At 58.7% G+C, this 23,959-nt stretch overlaps 1 protein-coding gene across 2 annotated transcripts; it reads right to left on the bottom strand.

Moving 5' to 3' along the window:
* Positions 1–415: 415 nt before the first annotated feature.
* KANK2 (KN motif and ankyrin repeat domains 2) lies at positions 416–23,782 on the bottom strand. 2 transcript variants are annotated; one of them, XM_070625478.1, is made up of 13 exons: positions 23,649–23,782; positions 22,175–22,396; positions 21,138–21,251; positions 19,438–20,646; positions 10,506–10,673; positions 10,310–10,412; positions 9,206–9,445; positions 8,603–8,690; positions 7,944–8,163; positions 6,901–7,043; positions 4,750–4,950; positions 4,583–4,672; positions 416–2,296 (listed from the first exon to the last, which is right to left on the bottom strand). In XM_070625478.1, exons 3-13 carry the CDS (start codon positions 21,172–21,174, stop codon positions 2,243–2,245), a joined length of 2,553 nt encoding a protein of 850 aa, XP_070481579.1. In that variant the 5' UTR covers positions 21,175–21,251; positions 22,175–22,396; positions 23,649–23,782; the 3' UTR covers positions 416–2,242. The 2 variants fall into 2 exon arrangements, with proteins under 2 accessions (XP_070481579.1, XP_070481580.1); XM_070625479.1 differs by lacking the exon at positions 22,175–22,396 and having other exon boundaries at positions 23,649–23,751.
* Between the last annotated feature and the right edge of the window lie 177 nt (positions 23,783–23,959).

Genomic DNA, 23,959 nt, shown 5'->3' with positions numbered 1-23,959 from the left:
CTAGTTGTGGGATGTGGGATGCCGCCTCAATGTGGCCTGACGAGCAGCGCCATGTCCGCGCCTAGGATCTGAACCCTGGGCTGCTGCAGCGGAGCACATGAACCACTTGGCCACGGAGCCAGCCCTCCTCTTTCTTTTTTTCTTCCCAAAGCCCCAGTACAGTACAAAGTTGTGTATCCTGGTTATAGGTCCTTCTAGGTTTTCTCTGCCGGACGCCACCACAGCATGGCTTGATGAGCGGTGCGTAAGTCCATACCCAGGCTCCAAACTGGTGAACTCCGAGCTGCTGAAGTAGAGCACGCGAACTTAACCACTCCGCCACAGGACCAGGCCCAAATTAAGTCCATTTTGAAAAAGAGATCCATTTCAAAGCTGAAGGAGGTGTACAGTGAGACAAAGGCCAGATGCAGACGTGTCAGCTTATCATAAGGCAGCTTTATTAAATTCCTTTACTTTCTAAAAACGGTTACAAAAAGGAATACTTCATTTAAGTGTAATACTGTCTTTATGGACGTACCGTGGTCAGAAAGTGAGGTCAAGGGTCATGGATACATGTGAGAAGAGAACTGGGACGGGGCAGGTCCTCCCTGGATCCTCCCACGCCAAGCCCTGTGGGCCCGAGGGGGAAGGGAATGCAGGGATCCTTCTAGAAGCTTCTAGAAGCTTCCAAGAAACGCACCCACTGACTCCGGGGCTGGACACCCGGGCACACGACTCTTGTACCGCTTCTCAAAACTTCTCCCTTCCGTCAGACACCAGTGGTCACTCAGCCTGGGTCTGGTTTTCTCTCCAGTTACACACACACACACACCATCTAGGGTGTCTCCTTTGACCATCCAAGCTCTCTCTTCTTACAGCCAGCCTCCATCGAGCCGAGAAACCCACTTTTCCAGGACAGAAGCCAGCACTTCGCCTCACTGAGTGGACGCGGCTCTGGGGACGCGCTCCGTCCTGCTGGGGTCTGCCTGCCACCCTGGCGGCCCAGAGAGGGCAGAGGCCCCCTTCCCAGTGGCTCTTACTCCCCTGTCACAAGGCACTTGTCCAAGCTCAAGACCCACCCCTGGTTTCTTTTTGGTTCACAAAAGGAAGGAACAGGAAAGAAACTCCGCTCAGCTTCTGGGCACCCGACAGGCCGGGCGGGGGGCGGCGTGTGTCTGGCGAGCCCCGTTTCCAGCAGGCTGGGGTCCAGGCAACCCCAGGAAGCCTGGAGGTGGTTAAAGGACCCAGCTGGCCCTTGTTTGGTTTCCGGCAAAGCCCTGTCTCCTTAAGTTTGCGCTGGGCCCTCGGGAACGGCCAGCTTTTAATCACGCACACGTGGGGCCTGCGGCGCCCTCTGCTCTGCCAACAGCACAGGCCTCGGGGAGGACAGGGACGGCCGCCACCAGGCTTCTCAGCCCGGGGACTCGGCAGCTGCCCTGGATCCACGTCTGAAGGCTTTTCTAGGAACGGGAGCCCTGGCCGGGGCCTCGGGGGTGGGCGGCACGGTTTCTGGTTAATTTCTCCTTTAATTTCTCTGGTTAATTTCCGACAGGTGGGAAACGCTGGCCCCTCTCGGCTGCTGGGTCCTGAGCCCCCCACCCGAATGGGGGGACCCGGGTGGTGGCAGCAGGAGGGCAGAAATCGCTGAGCTCCCGCCCCGGCTGACCAGGGCAGAATGCGTTTTGTGAAGACACCACAAGAACAGCCCCCCGGGGCAGGCGGCTGCGGGAAGGGACAAGACGCGATTACAGACAATTAAATGTGGGAGCCGGGGCTGGGGGGCGGGGGGGGCGGCCTGAAGCCGCTCTAGACACAACCCGCGCGCGGGAACATTCAGGATTAAGAGGAATAGAGGCGATTCCAGTGACTTTCAAATCTGGCAACAAGTGATAAGACTCTCCCCTCCCCCGATGATTCAGAACTCCCATATCCTTTCCCCCGTCCATAATTGTCAGTCGATGGTTCTCAGGGTTAAGCCCACGCCCCAGCATCAGCCCCTGGCGCCACTTCATGGAAGAAGGCAGCTTCCGCCGGCGCTGGGGCGGCTTTGAACTGGGTGCTGGGAAAAGCCCGCGGGACGATGGCGTCTTGTCGCTGTGGGGGCTGCCCCCCTGGGAAGCAGAAGAAAATCCCACTGGCCTTTGAGATGGGGCCTTGGTGGGTACCAGTGGGGGCTGGCCAGGGAGGGGACGAGAGATGGAGGAGGAGGGACGGACGGTTGGCGCTGGGGCTGGCTGGTCCCCGCGGAGAGGCCCCCTCACGGCTACTCTTCTGCAGAGGAAGAGGCAGGACTTTCATCGTCTGACATCGGGGCGAACTGAAACGAGAAGTCGAATTCCTCCTTTGGCATCCTTTCCCGGGCCTGCGAGGCGCCAGCTTTGTTGGCTGGCCCTGTGGCCGCCGGGAGTGAACAAGAGGCCTCGTCCCTTGGCCTCAAGAAGGCGATGCTGTGGAGGAGATGCACACAAAGGAATGCGGGAGAGGATTTTCCTGGGCGGGAAGGTCTGGAAGGGGATGAAAGTGGACAGCGGGTGGGCGGGGAGGGTGACGGCTGAGCTGAACGATGTCAAGGGGCCAGCCGAGGAGGCAGGGCATGCCAGGAAGAGAACACAGCAAGTGCAAAGGCCCTGAGGCGGGAGCAGAGTGAGCGAGGAGAGAGGAAGGAGAGTGGGTGGTTGTGCAGGACTTGGTTGTGCCAAGGATGACTTTGGCTTTTTCTCCAAACAGATGGGAGAGGGCAGTGAGGATGGGGGCCAGGGGACGAGGACAGAGGCAATGGCAGTGGGCCAGGTGGCGAGTGATGGAGGGTTGGGGTTCGTCCCTCAGGACCACAGATCAGACAGAAGGGCATCACCCAGCCCCATCACCCTCATCTTCCAGTTGAGGAAACTGAGGCCCAGAGCTGATCCCCTGAGCGCCACGGCTGAGGCCCAGGATCCTGACACCCCAGGAATGAAGCCGGAAAAACTCGGAGCCTCAGGAAGCAGGCAGGAGACTGGCGGCTCGTATCTCAGCGCCCTTCTCTCTCTGGACCTTGTGGGGAGCCTCTGTGGATGACACCCACCATGCCGCCCTCAAACCCAGCCCCAGACAGGCCTTGGGGAGGCCAGGGCAAGTGCAAGGTGGGGGTGAGGAGGAGGGGGCAGTGAGGCTTCTGCCCAAGGTCTGGAGTCAGACGGACCCCGCGGCCTCCACCCTTCCTGGATGTGCGACCTTGAACCAGGGAGGGAACCTGTCTAAGCTTCACCTGAGAAATGGAAATAACAGGACTTTATGCAACCGAATCAGGTTATTGTGGAGGGTTTAAGAAACCAGGTCTGGGGGCACTTAGTACAGGCCATCAGACTGGAAGGTACGGCCTCCCCCATCAGACTGGAAGGGATGGCCTCCTCCATCAGACTGGAGGGGACAGCATGCTCCATCAGACTACAGGGGATAGGCTCCTCCATCAGACAAGGGTATTGTTTTGGGGACCTATGAGGAGCGCCCTGTCTCCTCCATCAGACAGGATGTGCTTTTCCTCCATCAGGCACTTAGCACACAGCACCTATCAATATTGTCCCCATTATGCTTCCAGAAGAGTGGCCAACAGGCGTGATTTTAACGGCCCCCATCTCTGCGGTCGAATAGGAGACATGCTGGGTGAGACGCGGTTGGGTGGGATTTCCTTACGGGGAGACTTCTCGAGGCCTTTAATACACTGACACGCTTCGAGTAGAAGCCAGAGTCCTCACAGGGGCCCACGAGGCCCTGCACAATCTGTGGCATCACCTCCCTGCCCTCACTTCCTCCCACTGGGCTCCATGACGCTCCTCAAACACACCAGGCACACTCCTGCCTCAGGGCCTTTGCACTGGCTGTTCCTGCTGCCTGGACAGCCACACTCTTGCTCCCTCCCTTCCTCAGGTGTTGGCTCCACTGTCACCTCTCTGCCAAGGTCTAAAATGGCTGCCTGGACACTCGCCGTCCTTCTTACCCCATTTTATATTTCTTCCCAGCACGTACCATCACCTGCCTAGGATTCGCTGATTTGCTTAGGTCTCTCTGACTAGAATTCTGCTCTCTGAGGACAGAAACCTTTTTGTTTTGTTTGGTGCTGTGATGGCAGAGCCTAGAACAACGCCAAACACACAGCGGATGCTCCGTAAAGATTTCTCAAATGAGCAAATGGCGGTTAAGAACGTGCATTTAGGGGCCAGCCTGATAGCATAGTGGTTAAGTTTGCACACTCTGCTTTGGCAGCCTGGGGTTCACAGGTTCAGATCCCAGGTGTGGACCCAGCACCACTCATCACACCATGCTGTGGCCGTATCCCACATACAAAATAGAGGAAGATGGGCACAGATGTTAGCTCAGGGACAATCTTCCTCAACAACAACAAAAAAGAGTTTGCATTCGGAACCAGACAGATCCGGGTTTGAATACTGTTATGCCGACCATGACCGTGCAGCCTCATTTCCTCATGGGGCAGCACAAAGGGTCCACACGTGGAGGCTGGTACGCCGGTAAAGTCCTCGGCATGGGCGCCACATGCCATCAGCTCTTCATAACCTCTGGCCACCCCCAGACCCCCCGCCTTCCGCCCTGCCGGATGGAGACTCACCGAGCACTTGATGTTCATGCGGGAGTAGAGCATGGACGCGATTTCGCTGTGCCCCGCGTCCAGGGCCACCGTCAGAGCCGTGCTCCCGTCCTGGAAGGCATCCATTGCTATGACAATGCCCTGCACCCACTCCCGCCCTCCCGGGGGTGCACCAGGTGGGGACTCACGCGGTCGGTGAGTGCGATGTCGCAGCTGGGCACAGCCAGCAGCAGCCCAGTGATCTCCTTGTGGCCCTGCTCGCAGGCGCACATGAGCGCCGTGGAGCCGTCGTCATCCTGCACGTTGACGTCCGCCTCACAGGCCAGCAGAGCCTTGACCACGTCCACGCGCCCGTGGCTGACCGCCAGCATCAGGGCTGTCTGCCCCGCCTGGGCAGAGCAAGGGACAGGCTTATGGACCGTGCAGGCCCTGAAGCATGGCATCCCTGCTCCGGAACCTTCCATGGCTCCCAAGTCCTCTGATGCTAACACACCCCCACTGGCTGGCCTCCTTCTGTATCCCAATCCTGCCTACCACCGGGCCTTTGCACTTCCTGGTCCCTCCTCCTGCTGTCTCCTTCTCATCCCTCGGGTCTCAGCTTAAATGTCCCCTCCTCGGGGAGGTGCGCCCCACGCCCAATTAAAGCAGGTTCTCACTCACAGAGGTAAACAGGTAAAAATTTATGGAGCTAAGATGTGCATGTTTTTCTGTACGTCAGTTAAAGCTCCTAAAAATTAAATCCACGTTTATCGGTGAATGGATGGATAAACAAATCCGGTATACGTACAGCACAGGAGATTATTCAGCCTTAAAAAGAAATGCAGCACGGATGAACTTTGCAAACACGATGCTCGGTGACGGAAGCCAGACACAGAAACCCACATATACCATTCCGTTTATACAAAATGTCCAGAATAGGCAAACCCGTGCAGACAGAAAGCAGCCTGGTGGCTGCCAGGCACCGGGTGGCGGTGGGGGGAGAGAATGGGGAGTGACCGCTAACGGGCGCAGGGTTTCCTTTTGGGATGATGGGAATGTTCTGGAAGTAGGTAAAAGTGGTGGTTGCATGAGATTGCGAATGTCCTAAACGCCACTGAACTGTATGCTTTAAAAGGGTTAATCTCATGTGAATTTCACCTCAATTAAAAAAATAGAAACCACTAAAAATTTTTTTTTTTTTGGTGAGGAAGACTGTCGCTGAGCTAACATCTGTGCCCATCTTCCTCTATTTTATGTGTGATGCTGCCACAGCATGGCTTGATGAGCAGTGTGTAGGTCCACACCTGGGATCCGAACCCACGAACCCTGGGCCTCCGAAGCGGAGAGCAAACTTAACCACTATGCCACCGGGCAGGCCCGCCAATTTTTGTTAAAGAAAAATGAAATGAACAAAAAAGTGAGCAGGGTCTGCTCCTGTGACGCCACCACGGCGCCCTGCTTCTCTCTTTCACTGGTTGAGGCTGTTGGAAATCCCACCCCCCTTGCTGTCCCCATGGAGTCCCGGCTGCCCCTATGGCCAGACAGCCATCCACACTCTGGTCGCCTCCACAGTCCCCCAGCTCCGCTCCTCACTGCAGGCGATGGGAGATTCCCAACCCGGGAGTGGCTGCCACTGCCCTCTCACTGCCCTGCTGGCGTCCCACAGCCCCCCGTCCAAACCCGCTCCGACCCTCCGTGCCGCCGGGGATGCTGGCAGCTGCCGGAGCTTCGGGAGGGTGGGGACGGTGCCTGCTTGTCCGCCTCGGAGCCCCAGCGTCCAGCTGCTGCTTGGTGAGTCACCAAGAGGATGTGGGACAAGATTAAGAAAGGCGGAGGCCTGTGTCATCCCACACCCCTGGCCTCTGGCCACCAGAAGGTCCCGCCTCAGAGGCAGCCTGGCAGGTGGGTCATCAAGAACGGGGCCTGGAGGGGCCGGCCTGGTGGCGCAGTGGTTAAGTGCACACGTTCCACTTTGGTGGTCCAGGGTTTGCCGGTTTGGATCCCAGGTGTGGACATGGCACTGCTTGGCACGCCATGCTGTGGTGGGCTTCCCACGTATAAAGTAAAGGAAGATGGACATGGATGTTAGCTCAGGGCCAGTCTTCCTCAGCAAAAAAAAAGAGGAGGAATGGCAGCAGATGTTAGCTCAGGGCCAATCTTCCTCAAAAAAAAAAAAAAAAAAAAAGGACGGGGCCTGGAGCCACTCCCTGGGTTCATGTCCCCGTTTCTCTACTGTGACATTGGGGCAGTGACTCTGCTTCTCTGAGCCTCAGTTTCCCCATCCGGGGAGGGGGGACTCTCCCCCGGGCCTGGAACGAGGTCTGGTTTGGGGCATGGCGCACGAGGGGGAGGGCCCGCACCTGGCTGGCCTTGGCGTTGACGTTGCCGAGCCGGAAGAGCTGCAGGACCGTCTCGATGTCATCCTGGGTCTTCAGGGTGGCCAGCGCGGTGAGCATGACGGGGCTGTAGCCGGCTCGGTTCTGCTTGTCCACCTGGCAGACACCTGGGGGGCCGGGAGCACATGAGCCCTCACCCCACTGCTGGCTGGGCCACCTCAGGCTGCCGGAGGGCCCCGAGGACCAGGCCACATCCTGCCATCAGACTGGAAGCTTGTCCCACCCTCAAAAGGAGTGCTGGGGCTCATGTCTCCTCCATCAGTCTTGCTGCGACCTAATTTCTCCCTTTTCAACCTCTTCTGTCCCAGGGATCTCCATGTCCATTGTGCCACCCTGTTAGACAAGGGGCTCCTAAAAGTGGACGCTGTGCCTCCTCCATCAGACTGGGGCCCCCGACACTGGCACCCACATTTAGGGCTGAGAGCGGGAGCTGTCTCCCCTGTTAACCTGCAAAAGCCAATCACCCTTCAGATCGGCCTGTGTCTCCTCCATCAGATTGTGGGCTCTGCCTCCCCCATCAGACTGGGAGGCTGTCTTCCCCATCAGACTGAGGAGGGGCAAGTCTGCCTGCCCAGTTGAGGACCACGTCTTCTCTCCACATCCCAGACTGGAGGCACACCCCTCTCTCAGACTAGAGCTCCAGAGGTGCGGCCTTCTTTATACACGGTATATGCGAGGGTGGCGGAAGGTCCCTGTGTTTTCTAGAATACCATGCCTACCGTTTTCAGCACACTGCGGCCACAGATAGGGCGCTATCTCCCTCCCCACATAGGAGGGCGGCATCTCCCCCATCAGACTGGGAGATCAGCGTCTCCCCCATCAGACTGGGAGGGCAGCGTCTCCCCCATCAGATTGGGAGATCAGCGTCACCCCCATCAGAACTGGGAGGGCAGCATCTCCCCCATTGGACTGGGAGGGCAGGGTCTCCCCCATCAGGCTGGGAGATCAGCGCCGCCCCCATGGACCACAAGCCTGGGGCCGGCGCCCCCGCGCCTGCCGGCGCTCACCGCTGTCGAGCAGCTGGCGCACCACGGGGAAGTTGGCGTGCGACACGGAGTAGTGCAGCGCGGTGTTGCCGTTGCTGTCGGCGATGTTGACCACGTAGTCCAGCAGCCGCGCCGACATGGCCCGGAAGGTGACCAGGTGGCGCCGCACGAGCTCGGGGTGCGCGTCGCTGCGGCAGGCCAGGCGCAGCCACTCCTGCAGCACGGTGGTGTAGGCCACCTTCTGCGCGCGGGCGGCGGGGACAGGGCGTGAGGGCGGCGACAGAGCCCGGGCGGGGAGCGTGGGGACAGACGGCCCCGCCCCAGACGAGTCAAAGGTGGGGCATCCCCACCCCAGCGGGGACTCCGCAGGAGCGTGTGGACCCCTCGATCCCAGGGACTGCCCCCTCCCCCCCAGGGACAGGCGCGGGCATCCCCATCCCGGAAGTGACCCGCGCCACGAGCATCTCCATCCCAGAAGTGACCCGCACAACAGCAGCCCCTTCCCTCGAGCCCCCCAAAAGGAACAGGAGCCAAGGCCACACGGGGCACCCTCTCCCACCTCCTGGCCCCGCCCCAGGCCCGGGACTTGAGCACCCCACAAACTCCCGGCTTGGATCCTGGGGTGACACTGTGGACGAGTGGAGCGGGGTGGGGTGGAGGGCAGGAGGGGCCCCACGTACCAGCTCGCGCTCTGTGAGGGCATTGGGGTTGTCCAGGTACTTTTCCAGGGCCAGGCAGGCGGAGATGAGGTCAGGACTGAGCTCCATCCTGCCAGGGACAGACGAGGGGGCAGTTCATCTTGGGAGCACCCAACTCAGGCTCCTGGGTGCCCACCAGGGCCACGATTTTACATTGCACCCCAGGGGCTAGACACGGGGAATACACAGACCCTGAGACAAAGTGGACGCACGGCCCAAAGCTTATTCCAAGCGGCCAGTGGCAGATGGAAAATCTTTTCCCCAGAGCAGATTTTTCAGCAGGGAACAAAAAGAGACATAAACAGGATGGGCAGGTGGGGCAAATGTCCTAAAGAAGGTGAGTGGCTTAGGACAAACTTTGCCCACCCCCTAAATCCTAACCCCTACAGCCCAAATTGCCCTTATCAGGCCCTTTATCCAAGCTTCCAGACCTTCAGAGGCCCAGAAGGAGAAAGTGCTTGTTTGCTAATTCAGACTAAAGTGTGCATGACTGATAGAGGTTCCCTCAGAGGGCAGGAACGGTGGGAGCTGAGGCAGAGGTCACCCCCGAGCCCAGCCTGAATTCCTTCCACCCAGCAAACTGACGGAATCTCCTCCTCCGCGTTGGCTCCCGATGCCCCCTCGGCTGTGGGCATGTGCTGAGACTCCCGAGACAGCTGACACTCCTCCCGGCTGCTCTTGGCTCCCGCTGTCTCCTCGGGCCTCAGCTGGGGGGCTTCAGCCACACTCGGAACCCTCTCCTCGGGCTCTGGGGCCTCGTTCTCTGTGCTCTCATTGTCCGAGAAGTTCTCCGCCGTGCTGGAGTCCTCGGAGGAGGACTCATACCTGGGAGGGGAGCGGGTGGGGTAGGGGAGACGCTGCAGGTGGGCGGGGATGCAGTGGGGGAGGGGCGGGGGGCTCTGACTACTTGACTCCTCTGGGCCTCAGTTTCCCCTTCTGATAAATGGGGATAACAGGGCTGCAGGGATGTGGCTTACGGCATCTGGTATACCGTAAGTGCTCAATAAATGCCAGCTGTGACTGTGATCGCGCTTGGGGGGGGCGGCCAGGGACGGGGGACACGGCTTTCCCTTCTCACCCCTTGGTGCCTCCTATGCTTTGCTCGTGACACAGGTGTTCTGGATGCAGACCCGCGCCCCCCCGCAAAGAGGACCCTCATGCTTCTGGCGACCTCGGGACAGAGGCTTCTGGGCCTGGCATTCAAGGCCCCACCCTGACCATGGCTCACCATGCCTCCCGCTCCCATGCTGCACTGCGCCCTCCACTCTTCGCCTGCTCGCTCCTGCCTGTCCCCTCCTTCAGGGCCACCCCTGGGGGTGGCAGAACCTCCTGGAGGCCCCCACTGTCTGATTGTCCTCTGTCACTGCTCCTACCCCAGGGGGTTGGACCCGCATGTCTGTGCCTGGGCCTCCCTGTACCAGGCGCTCTAGCACCTCCTGAGGGGTCGTGTGGGGCAGTAGTTACCCCCGGGTTCACTCGCAACTAGCTGTGTGAGCTCCAGCGAGGCACCTGGCCTCTCTGTGCCTCAGTTTCCTCCTCTGTCAACTGCGCTTTGGTTACAGGAATGATCCGAGGGAGGGGTCCAGCCCAGGGTCCTGGGAGTGTCCTGGGCATGAGTGACCCACGGAACGGACAGGAGGGGGAAGCTGGGCGCAGGGCAGGGCATGCGGTGTCGGGGGGTCCTCTCACCCGCCGTTGACCCCCACGAACTGCAGGCTCCTGCGGTGCGCCGCGGGGTCTGCGGCCTCCTCTCTCCGCTTCATGATGGACCGCACACCTGCCTGGGGCCCGCCTGTGGGGATGGTGGTGTCGTGAGTGTCACCGAAGCCAGACCCTGTGCCCGGGCCTCCAGCGCCCTGTTCCTCCGGGCGGCCACCCTGCTTACCTGCGCCCTCGGCCCCCTCCGACACACACGAGGCCGCTTGCCTGGAGGGCTCCCTGGTGGTGGTGTCACGGGTGGGCGCCTGGCCTGAGTTCTTCTCGGGCTGTGCCAGGGAGGCGGCTGTGGACCCCGGGGGCGACAAGGACGGCTCTGCGGGGGCCTGTGGGAGCCCTGGAGGCGCAGGAAAGAGGCGCTCAGGGTGTGTGACAACAGCAAACAATGACAGTATTAGGAACCACCCCTGGGAGCCAGGAGCTCCGAGGGCTAATTCTCACATTAAATCTTCCCAGCCCCTGAGGAAGTGGGATTATTCCAGATGAGGAAACTGAGGCACAGGGGGCTGCCGAGGTCACCCGGCAAGCAAGCGCGTGGCAGAATCGGATTCCAACCTCGGTTTGTTGCCTGTCCCACAGCCGGTGAGGGACAAGGAGGGCCCTGTGACCCCACAATCCTGGCTTGTGACCCCCCTCCAACATCATACTGAGTGTTGTCTGGAAACTAGGTTTGATTACAGCCAAGGGTGGTGCTCATGGTAGGGACTCAGATCTGGCACGAGAGAGCTGTGTGACCTCAGGCAAGTCACTTAACCTCTCTGTGCCTCAGGCAGCTAACATTTACTTCTTCCTGGCAAGTTGTGCAGATTCAAGAAAGTAACTGGGGCATCGGGCGAGAACAAGGCCTGCGCATCAAGAGCTCCAGACACATTTGTTAATTCCAGAGAATTCTAAACTATATTTCAATAAGACAATATTACAACCTTTTTTTTTTTTTGTAAAACTGCACTTGTGTTGTGGATGTTATTTCATATCCAGCCTCATTTTTTTTCTTCTTTACTTAACATGAAGCAGGTGTTACTTTAAAATCAGGAAAAATAAACAATAAGGGCTTTTGGAAAATGGACATTCAGCCGCACCCCAGCAGAGTTTCAGTTTGGGAAGATAAAAGAGTGCTGGGGATGGATGGTGGGGTGGCTGCACAGCAATGGGAGTGCACTGAATGCCGCTGGACTGGACACTTAAAAATGGCTACAAGGGTAACTTTCATGATATATGTATTTTATCACAATTTAAAAAAAAACCCCACACACCCAGGTTGATCTGAGGACAAAGGCGACTGTGTGGGTCCCGGGCCCCGAGGGTACCCACTGCCCACCCAGGAGCGGGGCTGGCAGGGGGCTCCAGCCCCTGATCACCAGCCAGCAGCCCGAAACAAAAGTCGCGTGGCCACTTGGCGTGGCTGGCCGAGTTTCAGAACCCACTCGGGTCCCCCCAGGCCACGTGTGGCTTCCGTGTCACCACTTCCCCAGGACGTCCCCTTCCTGTCACTGGTCATGGGCTCTGCAGACTAATCTCATCTGACTGCCCTTCAACGGTTCAGACTGTTTTTGACAGACACGGGACCACTTCCTCAAGGCCGAGGGCCACACGCAGCTCCAGCGAGGAACAGAGAGTGTGTGCAGAGCGTGTGGAATGGACGGGACACTTGGCCATGAAGTCCCAGGCCGGTTCCAGCGCCATCCGTGGGGACCCATGAGCACACGCCGGCTTTTTATGGGAATCTCCTGATTTTTTTTTTTAAACCTTGTCAATAAATTCGCCCCAAAGCAATCAACCAATATACCCCTGTGTGGCCCAGTGGATGTGTCAGGAGGTGACAGGCCAGCTCGGAATCTCAGTGTCGCCCCAAACTCAGGGCTTTGGACATAAAAACCTGTCAGCATCAAGAAATTAGGTGGAGTAACATGACGCCGAGGGAAGGGAGGCGGTCACAGAAGGACACACTGTGCAATCCACTCACAGGAGGTCCCAGAGGAGTCACATCCACAGAGACGGGAAGGAGGAGGGTGGGGCCTGGGGCTGGGGGGGAGTCAGTGTTTCATGAGGACAGAGCTTCAGTTTGGGAAGGTGAGAAAGTTCTGGAGACAGGTGGTGGGGACGGCTGTGCAAACACGTGAATATGCTAAATGCCACGGAACTGGACATTTAAAAATGGTTAAGATGATCAATTTTATGTTATATGTATTTTAAAAATTATAATTACAAAAATAATTTAAAAAAAAAAAAAAGGAAGAGCAGCACAGGGACCATTCCGCCCCAAAGGGAAAGCAGGCCCGGCCTCCAAAGCTCGGAGGCTGTTTCCAGCGAGGAGGTCAAGGTCGGACACTGCGATGCTAAAATAACACCAACAATAATAAAACCGATAGCGTTTGTTATTGTTATTCCACTGGAGGACGGGGTGAACCGATACCAAAATTTGTACAGAAGAACTCAAGCCCATGAGCAGCTAAGACAGTTCTACAAAAAAGGGCAGAGATGGGGAGCCCAGCCTACGAGAGAAGACAACATATTCAGAAGCCACGACAAATGCAAACAGCGGGCATTGTTGCCAGAAGACATGGCCGAAGGAAGGAGGGAGAGAGCCCAGCACAGGCTACGGGGACCCCGGGGAGAGAGGGTTTCCACAAGTCAGTGGGAAAAGGCGGGCTCTCTGGTGTGAGGTTGGGAAAAGCAGCTACTCTACCCAAGAAAACTCAAGTCGGACCCCTACCTCACACCTCACACCAAAAATAAGTGAGGGATCAATAGGAAGCTACAACCGCGAAGCTACAGGAAGAAAAGAGAGCCGAATATGGGGGGCCTCAGGAAGGGGAAAGAGGCCTTTAAAAATTCCTCGAAGCACAAACCATATATGAAAAATACTGTATGATCTCGCTTACATGTGGAATCTGAAAAAACAGAACTCTAAGATTCAGAGAACAGGCTGGTGGTCGCCAGAGGTGGGAGGTGGGGAAACCGGTGAAGGGGGTCAAAGGGTACAGACTTCTAGCTATAACACAAAGTCCTGGGGACGTAACATCCAGCATGGGGACTACAGTTAATAATATTGCACTGTAGGGGGCTGGCCCCATGGCTGAGCGGTTAAGTTCGCACGCTCCACTCCAGTGGCCTGGGGTTCACAGGTTCGGATCCTGGGTGCAGACCTACACGTCACTCATCAGGCCATGCTGTGGCGGTGTCCCACACAGAAGAACTGGAAGGACTTACAACTAGGATATACAACTATGTACTGGGGCTTTGGGGAGAAAAAAAAAAAAGAGGAAGATTGGCAACAGATGTCAGCTCAGGGCCAATCTTCCTCACCAAAAAAATAATAACAGTGTACTGTCAGTTTGAGAGTTGCTAAGAGAGTAGATCTTGAAAGCTCTCATCCCAAGGAAAAGAACTTGTAACTTTGTGAGATGACGGATATTGACTAAACTCTTTGTGGCGATCATTTTGCAATATATACAATTATCAAATAATTTGTGCATCTTAAACAAATACAATGTTATATGTCACATATCTCCATAAAACTGGAAAAAATTAAAAATGAAAAGAAATGGAAAATACGATGGGTTTAACTATATCCAACATGAAGATTTCTGTTTGATTTTTTTTTTCTTTTAAGGAAGACTAGCCCTGAGCTAACATCTGCTGCCAATCCTCCTCTTTTTTGCTGAGGAAGACTGGCCCTGAGCTAACATCCATGCCCATCTTCCTCTACTTTATATGTAGGACACCTACCACAGCATGGCTTGCCAAGCGGTGCCATGTCTGCACCTGGGATCTGAACCGGTGAACCCCGGGCCACCGAAGCGGAATGCGCAAACTTAACTGCTGCGCCACTGGGCTGGCCTCTCTGTTTGATTTTTGAAAATTTCATAGACAAAGTTAATTGGTAGAATACAGACTGGGAGAAGACAGTCATGCGTCGCTTAACGACAGGGACCAGTTGCCAGCAGAGCGTCGTTAGGCGATGTCGTCGTTGTGTGACCCTCATGGCGTGCACACACACAGACCCAGACGGGCCAGCCGACTCCACGCCCAGGCCACACAGTACTAATCTCGTGGCACCACCTTCACATACGCGGTCCCTCGTTGGCAGAAACATCGTTCCGTGGCACATGGCTGTATTTCCAACACCAAGCATGAGTAAAGGATTGATTATCTTCTAGAACAGGAGTCACAAACTTTTTCTGTAAAGGGCCAGATAGTAAATATTTCTGGCTCCGTGGGCCCAAAGGTCTCAGTCGCCAAGAGTGGAAAAGCAGCCGTCAGCGGTATGTAAATGAAGGGGCGTGGCTGCGCCCTAAGAAGTTTGAATTTCATATAATTTTGCTCATGTCACACAATGTTATTCTTCTTTTCATATCGTTCAACCACTTAAAAACACAAAAAACATTCTTAGCTTGTGGGCTGTATAAAAATTGGCAGCGGGCTGGCTGTGGCTATTCTAGAATGTGCCAGAAACTTCTGCCCAAAGAAAAATGGACGAAGGCTACGAATAAGGGACCCAGAAAGGGATCTTATTAAATACATATGAGGATGAACCTCACCAGAAATCAAAGAATGTAAATTAAAACAACAAGGAGACACCACTTTGCCCCAGTGTCAGATGGACACAAAATCAGAAGGATACATAAGCTATATGTCGGGGGTGGGGTGGGGTGGGGAAATGGACACCTCGGACCCAAGTGTGGCTGGTGGGAGTGTGGACACGGGGAACTTTTCTGGAGAGGATCAGTCAAAATTTGGAGCAAAGTTGTGCATTCCCTGTGAGCCAGTAGTCCCTCAGAAGGGGACACAGGAGGGTGGCTCCAGCACAGTTCACAGCCACCAGGAGCTGGAAGTAACCCAGGTGCCCACCAAGGGGGGATCAGATGAGAAAAGGGCAGCGCATACCTAGGGCAGAAATCTACACGGTCATTAAAAGTGACAAACCAGATTTATGAACGTCAGGGTGAGAAGTTCAAAAATAGTGTGTAGAGAGGAAAAAATACGGAACAGAAGGAGATTTTTTTTTCTTTCTAAAGCACAATACCATTTTAGGAAATTAAACACACACCAGGCATATTTTTCAAGGACACTCAAATATCTAAAGAAGCTTCTGGAAGGTGGATTGCAAGGAATGATATTAAATGAGATGGGAGGGTGTGAATGGCATAGAGCAGAGGCTGGCAAACGACAGCCCGTGGGCACAGTTGTTATGTTTTTAAATGGTTGGGGAAAAAAATTAAAGGGAGGATTCCGTTTGAGACACATGAAAATCACATGAATTTGAAATCCCAGCGTGGACACAAAGTCTTATTGGCACACAGACACGTTCATTCATTTATATATCGTTTATGTCTGCTTTCAGGCTATAAAGGCAGAACTGAGCCACCGAACTCATCAAAAGATATACGTTAAAAATGTGCAATTTTTGTGCGTTAGGTATATCCCAATAAAGCTGGAAAGAACAAACCTGAGCGGAATGGAGTCATTGCAACAAAATCGTCCAGCTTGCAAACCTAAAATATTTACCGGCCCTCAGCACTGAAGGTGAAGACCTTCATGCACAGATCAGTGAAGAATTAGATTAACTCAGGTTTGGGCTCCTTAAGTCCAAAAGAAGTTTCAAAAAATTCCAATCACTGGGCTGGCCCAGTGGCACAGCGGTTAAGTGTGCATGTTCCGTTTCGGGGGCCCGGGGTTCACTGGTTCGGATCCTGGGTGCGGACATGGCATCGCTTGGCACACTATGCTGGGGTAGGCATCCCACATACAAAGTAGAGGAAGATGGGCATGGATGTTAGCTCAGGGCCAGTCTTCCTCAGCAAAAACAGGAGGATTGGCAGCAGATGTTAGCTCAGGGCTAATCTTCCTCAAAAAAAAAAAAAATTCCATCACTCAGCCACCCACTGCGGGGAGGGAGTCGAGCCCACAGGGCGACTGCAAAGCCATTTGGTGACAGACATCACCATCCTACAAAAAATACCCTTCCAGAAACCTGTCCTGAGAAAACAGACCGGAGGACACGAGGGACTCCCGAGGAAGGATGCCTGCGTGGCACCTCGGACAGTCAGGAGTGACATGGCGGTTAAAAGGCAAACAGCACGTCCCAAGAGCTTTTAAGAACATCAAGAAATGCCGCTGGGATGTTGTGAAAGCCAAGAAATCAAAGAGTTTAAGTCCCGGCTTCGGAAACCAGGAGCGAACCCCTTAACCTCCCCGTGCCTCAGTTTCCTCATTTGTAAAATGGGCATAGAAACACCCCCCACCTCACAGGAATTTAAATGAACTAAACTATGAAAGGGGCGCCAAATAACGCCCTGGCCCAGAGCAAGAGCTGCTGAAATCCTTTTAAAACTAAAACAAAGCCCAAGAACAAATTCCTGCAGCTCTGTGTCGCGGGCCTTGGAAACTACACGTGATGCGTTTCAACATTTCAGAAGGAAAGAAGCACAAGTGTGGACGGCAGCTGCGTGCGGGCGGTGCTGGGCTCTAGGGCAGGTTATCTGTTGTTCTAGATCCTTCCACCTCCCCAAACCTTCCACGAAGAATATCAATTGCGCTCACAGGAATATGCCTCGAGCAAGAGCAGAGGGAATGTCAAAGGCCTGGAGGAATCGTACGGATGCACGCGCCCAGCCGCCCCGCGCCCATTCATCTTTCTGCGGTGCCTTGGCCAGGTGGGGTACGGGCCTTGGTGGGGTCTCTGGTCCTCTAGTGGCCCCACCCAACTTTGGCAGCCGGAACAGAAGGCTTTGGCTGCAGTGAGAGAATTCTAGATGGCAGAGAAGTTGGGTTCCTCCTTGCCGCCTCCTCCAGGGAGGCCTCCCTGACCCACACATGGAGCTGACCCAGCTGAGGGAACACATGGTCCCAACACTTGTCAAGTCCTCATATCATCCATTTCCTTTCCCATATGACTCCTCCCCAGTCTACAAGCCTGGCGGGACCCACTCCTAATGCCCAGCCTCCCTAGACCTCGCTTGTCCGGCCTCATGCTTTTCCAGATTGTTCCACACCTTGGATGCACCAAGCCCCTCCTCACCCCAGGGCCTTTGCTCCTGCTGTGCCCCCCTCTGGGAGGCACAGTCTCCTTCCCACCTCTTGGCCACCTGGCTGCTTGCTTCCCGTCACATCTTGGCCAGAGAGCCAAGAGCTAACCGCTGGGTACCCACTGCATGGCTGGTGCCACGTGGAACCCTTGACATGACCTGACGCATTGAAGCCTCATGTGAATCTGGTGACATCCAGCTGTCGGGACCCCCGGTTTGCAAACGAGGCACATAGAGGTTAACTAACTTGCTCAAGGACACACAGCCAGAGAGCAGGGAACCAGAATTTTAACCCAAGCCCCGACCCCATCCAATCACCAACCACCCCATGCCCTTGTTTGTCACCAACGCGTATTCTCTGAAAGGCCATTTCTTCACTTATTTATTGCAGGGATTTTGTCTGCCTCATTCACCGCTCTGCCCCCAGGGCCTAGAAGAGTCTGGCAAATAGCAGGCACTTGACAAACCTCCGTGGAACGAGAAGGTGCTGGAATGAAGGCACACACTCCAGTTCTGCTCAAGCAGGCAGAGACGGGGTCGGCCACAGCGTGCAGGAGGTAAGCGAGAGACGAGGAAGAACTTTCAGCGGCAGCGGCTTGCAAAGGTGGGGACATGGCTACGGCCGTGCATCCCGCAGGCAGGAGGCCCCTGGCCGCCCCGGGAGGCACATCTGGAATGGAGGCTGCTGGGCGGGGCGCCTGGCTGGGGGCCAGAGTCCCAGGGCGGGGTGTTTGGATGGACACGGAGCGGAGGGGCGGTGTCCGCAGCTGTCCAGGAACATGGGGAAGCAAAAACACAGCTGGGCCCGCCCTCCAGCTTGTGCCCTCTGGTCCCTCTGGGGGGCTCCTGGCACCTAACATTCGAGGCTGGATGAAGCCTCCTGCAGCTCAGGCTGACCCGGGTCCAGATCCCAGCTCAGCCCCCTCCTGGCTGTGTGACTTCTCCCTGAGCCTCAGTTTCCCCGGCTATCAACAGAGTTGACCCGAAAATTATCAGCAGGAGCAGCAACGGGCACTGATGGAGCGCTTACTGCGAGCGCTAAGTCACAAGAGTCCTAGACGTGGGGCTATTATTATGTCACTTCACAGATACAAAGCTGCAGCCCAGAGAGGTGAAGTCACTCACCCAGGGTAACACAGCAAGAAGTGGACTTTGAACCCAGGTCGCCTGGCTGCACAGCCCACCCCCTCGAGGTCCTCCGTGGGTGAAACACTTGGCATAGCTCCCAGTACCAGGCTGGTGTTCGATAAAGTACAGCTGTCATCATTATTATGAATCATTCTGGTAGCTTCTCCAGGGGCATCAGGCGGTCGTGGTGGGGCAGCTGCCATTCTGTACACTCCACATCCCCTTTCCTGGCATGAGGACTCAGCACTTCCTCTAGGGAGCACCCCTTCCTCCCCAGGACTTGGCCACAGGACTTGGTGGGGCTCCTCTGCCCCCAGGATGCTGGGCTAGGCAGTGGGGGACACAGTGATTGGCTCAGCGATGGCCACACCAGCCAATGAGGGCCACCTCTCAGATTTTTACTGGTGCTATTTAGACTGAGGGGCTCTCTTTCTACTGAGCTTCAAAAACAGATGCCTGGAGTAGTGGGGCCACCTTTGCCTGCCTGAGGGAGAAGCCTCCAGGGTGCAGAGAAGGAGAAAGAGAGAGTTAAAGAGTCCCGATATTCGAGCACCTGGATCTAGCTATGCCTGAAGCTGTTGCTAAGTTACAGAAACAATACATTTCCTTTTCACTGCTTAAACTGGTCTGAGATTGTTCCTGCCACTTAGTTAATAAACAGCGAGGGGTTTTTGCCCAGCAAACCAACAGCCTTGAGACCCCTCCCCCAAAAACCTTCTGTTTTCTGGCCACCCACAATGCGCTAGACATGAGGAGACACACTTAGACATCCAATTTCTCCATATGGTCCCTACAGCATTGAGATGGCGGCATGCAGAGAAAGAGACAGAGGCTCTGAGGGCCCGAGTGGTCGGCCTGGTGGAAGGCCAGGGCCGGGGCTGGACCCTGGCGTTCAGAGGAAGGAGGAGGGACCCTCCGCGTCCTCCCCTGCCCGCTGGGGCTCACCTGCCGGCCCACTGCGCTCCGTGATGCTGATCTTCTTCACCACGTGGACGTTGCCGGGGGCCGCAGCGGGCGCTGGGAACGTGGTCTCCACCACCTCGTGGCTACGGAACACGGGGGGACTCTCGGCCCCTCCAGGCGTCGCCAAGGCCCGCAGCCCTGCCCCGTAGGGCTCCAGACGCTGGGCCCGCTGCGCGGGGGCCCCGGCGGCCGTGCTGGCCGCCACCTCCACCTCCCGTGGCCCCTCCACCACCCGGACGGTGTCCACGCGCACGGGGCTGTCCGGCGGTGGCCAGGCCTGGGGCGGGGGTTCGGCCTGCCGGGCCTGCGCGGCCTGCAGCTCCTGGAGCGCCTTCTTGAGCTGGGTCTCCAGCACGGCGACCTTGGCGGCGAGGGCCGCCTCCCCGTCGGGCATGCCCAAGTCCCGTTCGCGGACCCAGGTGCCCACGCTCCGCATCTCCAGCGCCCCTGGGTCCTCGGGGGCCTCGGGGAGGTCCAGGCAGAGCTCTCCGCGGCCCCGGGCCCCCGCGGGGTGGCCCAGGAACTTCTGGCTCTTGAGCTGCACGGTGAGCTGTCGCTTCTCCTCCTGCAGCACCGACAGCTTCACCTGGAGCACGGGGATCAGCTTCACCTGCTCCTCCAGCTGCCGCAGCTTGCGCAGCGCGCCTGCCATCTGCTCACGCACGTGCGCCAGGTGCCCGGCGCTGGGGGGCACCGGCGTGGACAGTCCCGAGCTCCGCGGCGTCGGCGGGGGCAGCCCCACGCCCACCAGCGAGCTCGTCGAGCCGGCCGCGCTGGGCGTCAGGGAGCCGAGGCCGGGGGGCGCGGCCGCCTGGTCCTCGAGGCGGCGCCGCGCATCCAGCAGCGTGCGCTCCACGCGCGGGTTGAAGCCGGCGCGCGTCTCCAGGGCGCCGTACTGCGGGTAGAAGCCGCGGCCGCAGTAGGAGTAGGCCGAGTGGCGGCTGTCCCCGCTGGCGTTGGAGCACAGGGACTCGGTGGACGTCCACCAGGAGCCAGGGCCGCGGGGCAGCGAGCCGAGGCGGGGCCGGCGCTGCACGGCCACCCGGCGCAGCGTGTGGCCCTTCTCGATGTCATCCACGTACTTGAGAAAGTCCAGGTCCAGGCGGTAGCCGTAAGGCGTCTCCACCGAGTAGGGGGGGTGGTCGGGCTCCTTGGGAGGGAAGGCGGGCGGGGAGGCTGGGCCGGGGGTCCCTGGGGTGGGGGGAAATGCGGGGCCTCTGAACGCTGCTGTCCCCTCCTGGGGCCAAGAGGGATGCCCTGGGAGACTCCAAGTTAATGAGCCCACTGGGCGCTCAGGCACTCAGCTGTGTCCCCCACCCAGGGCAAGGCCCTGTCACCCCCTCAGAACCCCCGAGGGCAGGGCTGTGCCTACCCTCCCAGCGCCCCCAGATAGGGCCCTGTCTCCCCGCTCAGCTCTACCCCTTTCCCTGAAAGACTGTCTCCCGGATCAGACCCCCCAGGGCAGAGCCAGGTGGTCCCCATTTAGGCCCTCAGCACAGGTGTCCCATCCTCAGGTAGGGCCGGAGCCCTCCCCAACTCCCCAGACCCCAGGGCAGAGCCCTCTCCCCTCCCCCAGGCCACACAGAGCAGGGCTGTGTCCCTCCTCCGGCCTCCAGGACAGAGCCATGTCCCCCCCCACCCCTAACTGCACGCAGGGCCCTCATCCCCACCAGACTGCTGACCTGGGAAGGGGGCTGGCACGTGCAGGACCTGAGCCATCCTCCGGGGTGCAGCCACTCCTCAAGAGTCACCTTGGGGACTGAGTCAGACTGCCTGCAGCACGGGCTGCAGCTTACCTGGGGAGAGGGGCAACAAGCGGGGAGTCAGAAGGAGTCTGCAGGGGGATGGGAGGGGACGTGGCCACCCCCTCCCCAGCTGTCCCCCTCCCGAACCCCTCCCGCCCCGAGTCCCGGACCCTCGCAGAGGCACACCCCCAGCCTGACTGTGGAAAGGGATGGGGGGGCCCCGCGGCCTGGAACAAAGAAACCCAACCTCAGGGCCCGCCTGCACATCTGTCCAGCCCCTGGACAGGCTCCAGCTGTTCCCACAGCCCCGCCTCCACAAGGCCCTGGGCCGGGGGGCCCCAAACCTGACAGGCCCCACCCTTCCTGGACCCCCTCCGCTCAGCCCCAGCCATGAGCGGGCTCCGAGGACAGATGGGGGCTGAGGTGGGCAGGGGGCTGGGTCCTAATGGGGGGGGGACAGAGACGACAGAGACCCAGGGTCACAAAGAGAGATAGAGCTCAGGGTAGGGGACCCCAAAACAGAGCCGGGGCAGGCCAGGCAGGGTGGGGGGGGGTAGGGAAAGTTGGGGGGAGGCAGGGAGGAGCAAAGCCTTTTCCCCTTTATGGAAACAATTTTCTCTAAAAATAAACAGTTTCGCTGCTGGGCTGCACGAGAACTTCCTGCCCCCCCAGGACGCGTCCGGCTCAGGGGCACAGCAGAGATAGAAGGCAGGCGGTGGCCCGGGAAGTCGTGGGGGTGGGGGAGGAAGTAAGAGGGGGCGCCTGGGGGCTGCAAAGGGGAGGGGCAATCAGGGCCTCTCACTACGCCCCCCACCCCAGCCCTGGAGTCGGGCCAGAACTTTGTCCCCAGCACTCTGCCTGAGCTGCGCCAGTCCTTTCTGCTGTCTGACCTTGAGACACCCTGCTGCAGAGGCCCCAGCCCATCCCACCATGGGAGGACCCCTTCCAGACTGCCGGTGCAGGGCAGCGGGTACCTGGGAGGATGGGCCAGGCGGGCCACCTGCTGGGCATGAAGGCGGGGCGGGGGCTCCAGGGGCAGCCGGGCTGTCCTCGTCTCTCACTCTGTCCTCGTGTTTCCCGCTCAATCTCTCTCCACGTCTCTCTGCGTCTCTCCACGTCTCTGTCTCTGCACCTCTCTCCACGTCTCTCTCCCCGTCCCTCCACGACTCTGTCCTCACTTCTCTGTCTTTCAACGCCTGGAACACACGGTCCCCGATGATCGGGATTTTGGTTTCCCACCTGCTTGGAGGCTCACTCCTCCACAACGGAGACGTGATAAAAAATATTCACGGGGGACCTGAGAGAGACTGGAGGCAGGGAGCAGGACTGGAACAGCCTGTGGGGGCCCCTGGAGGGACACGGGTGGGGCGAATGACAGTAACGACTATAATAATCACCAGGACAACCCCACCAGGCGGCGAGCTACCACCCTGTTTTACAGATGGGGATCTGGAGGCACAGAAATGCGCGCTGACTTCCCGGGGTCCCTGGAGGAGGAGGTGGCTGGGCCTGGATTTGAACGTAAGCCCCGCAGGCGGGAGAATCTGCCGGCCCAGCCACCCCCACCCCCACGGCACAACCCTCTGCCCATTTCCCAGACAGAAAGACTGAGGTCTGAGGGTCTCCAGCTGTCGGAGTGCCCTCCGGGTGGGCAGGTGGACTCCAGGTGGAGAAAGCAGATTGAGCCGGGGAGGGGAGTGTGCGGGGGGATGTCTGCGGCTGAGGCCCCTGTCCCTCTAGGGGACCTCTGGGGGACGGGGAGGGGGCCACAGGACAGAGAGAGATGGAGAGAAAGGGAGCCAGGACACTCCAAGAGGGGACAGGCGGAAGGCTCGCGGGGTCAGGGCGGGACACGAATGTCCGACGGGGTCTCCCTAAACCCCCCCTCCCAGACCTGCCTGGACGTGTCTGGGGTCTTCCCGCCCCAAAGACGGGGACGAGGAGGACGACCCGCCCCGTGCAGGGAGGGGGCGGGGCCTGCGGGGGGGGGGGGTCCCCGGCTAATGGCAAACAGCTGCGGCTCCCCACGCCGGCCCAGCCGCCAGGCCGAGGCCCAGCCCTGCCGGCCGCCCGGCCGCCTTCCCGCCCGCTGGGGCCTGGCGCGGCCCGGCCGCGGAGGAGGGCGCGGGGGGACAGCGCGGGGGACAGCAGGGGGGAGGCCGGAGCGGGGGGAGCGGGGAGGCAGCGCTGGGGCGGAGGGGCAGGGCAGAGGCGCGGAGGGCGGGGTGGGGGAGAGAAGCGGGGACGGGGTCCGAACAGGGGAGGGGACAGAGCCGCGGGCACCGCGACACCCGAAGTCGGGGAGGTCTGGGCACAGACGGTGGCGTTGGAGGCTCGGAGATGCCGGCGAGGTGGCGCCTCGAACTGGGGGAGGGGGGTGGGGACCACGCTCGAACCCCGATCCGGACTCGAACCTCGAACCCCTAACCAGCCCCGGGTCCTACTCGCCTCGCGCGCTCCGGCCGCCGCCGTCCCCGCGTCCCGCCGCCCGGGCGTCCTCCGCCCGCCGCCGCCCGGCTGCCGGGCCGTCGGCGCTCGCCCCGCCCCCAAGGCCCCGCCCCGCGAAGGCCACGCCCCTACACGGCCACGCCCCTCGGCAGCCCGCGGTCCGGCCGCGCAGCGGGAGGCGAGAGTTTCGCGGTTGCACCTGGGCGGCAGGTGCGCGCGCCCGTGGGGCTGTCCGGCCCCGTCCCAGTGCCCCGGTCCCCGGGGCGGGGTCTCCCCCGCTGTCCTCCTCAGCCCGGTGCAGCCGGGCCGCC

Source organism: Equus przewalskii, chromosome 6, assembly GCF_037783145.1.
Source record: "Equus przewalskii isolate Varuska chromosome 6, EquPr2, whole genome shotgun sequence".
Classification (NCBI taxonomy): domain Eukaryota; kingdom Metazoa; phylum Chordata; class Mammalia; order Perissodactyla; family Equidae; genus Equus; species Equus przewalskii.
The sequence above is the reverse complement of the archived record's forward strand: the minus strand, read 5'-3'. Positions and strand labels throughout refer to the sequence as shown.

Coding starts and splice junctions, on each gene's coding strand:
- KANK2 (XM_070625478.1), bottom strand. CDS start 21,174: ATGGCTCAGGTCCTGCACGTGCCAGCCCCCTTCCCAG. Junction 10,674..19,437: donor GGAGCGCAGTGGGCCGGCAG/GTGAGCCCCAGC, acceptor CTGCGCCTCCAG/GGCTCCCACAGGCCCCCGCA. Junction 8,691..9,205: donor AACGCGGAGGAGGAGATTCC/GTCAGTTTGCTG, acceptor TGTCCCTGGCAG/GATGGAGCTCAGTCCTGACC.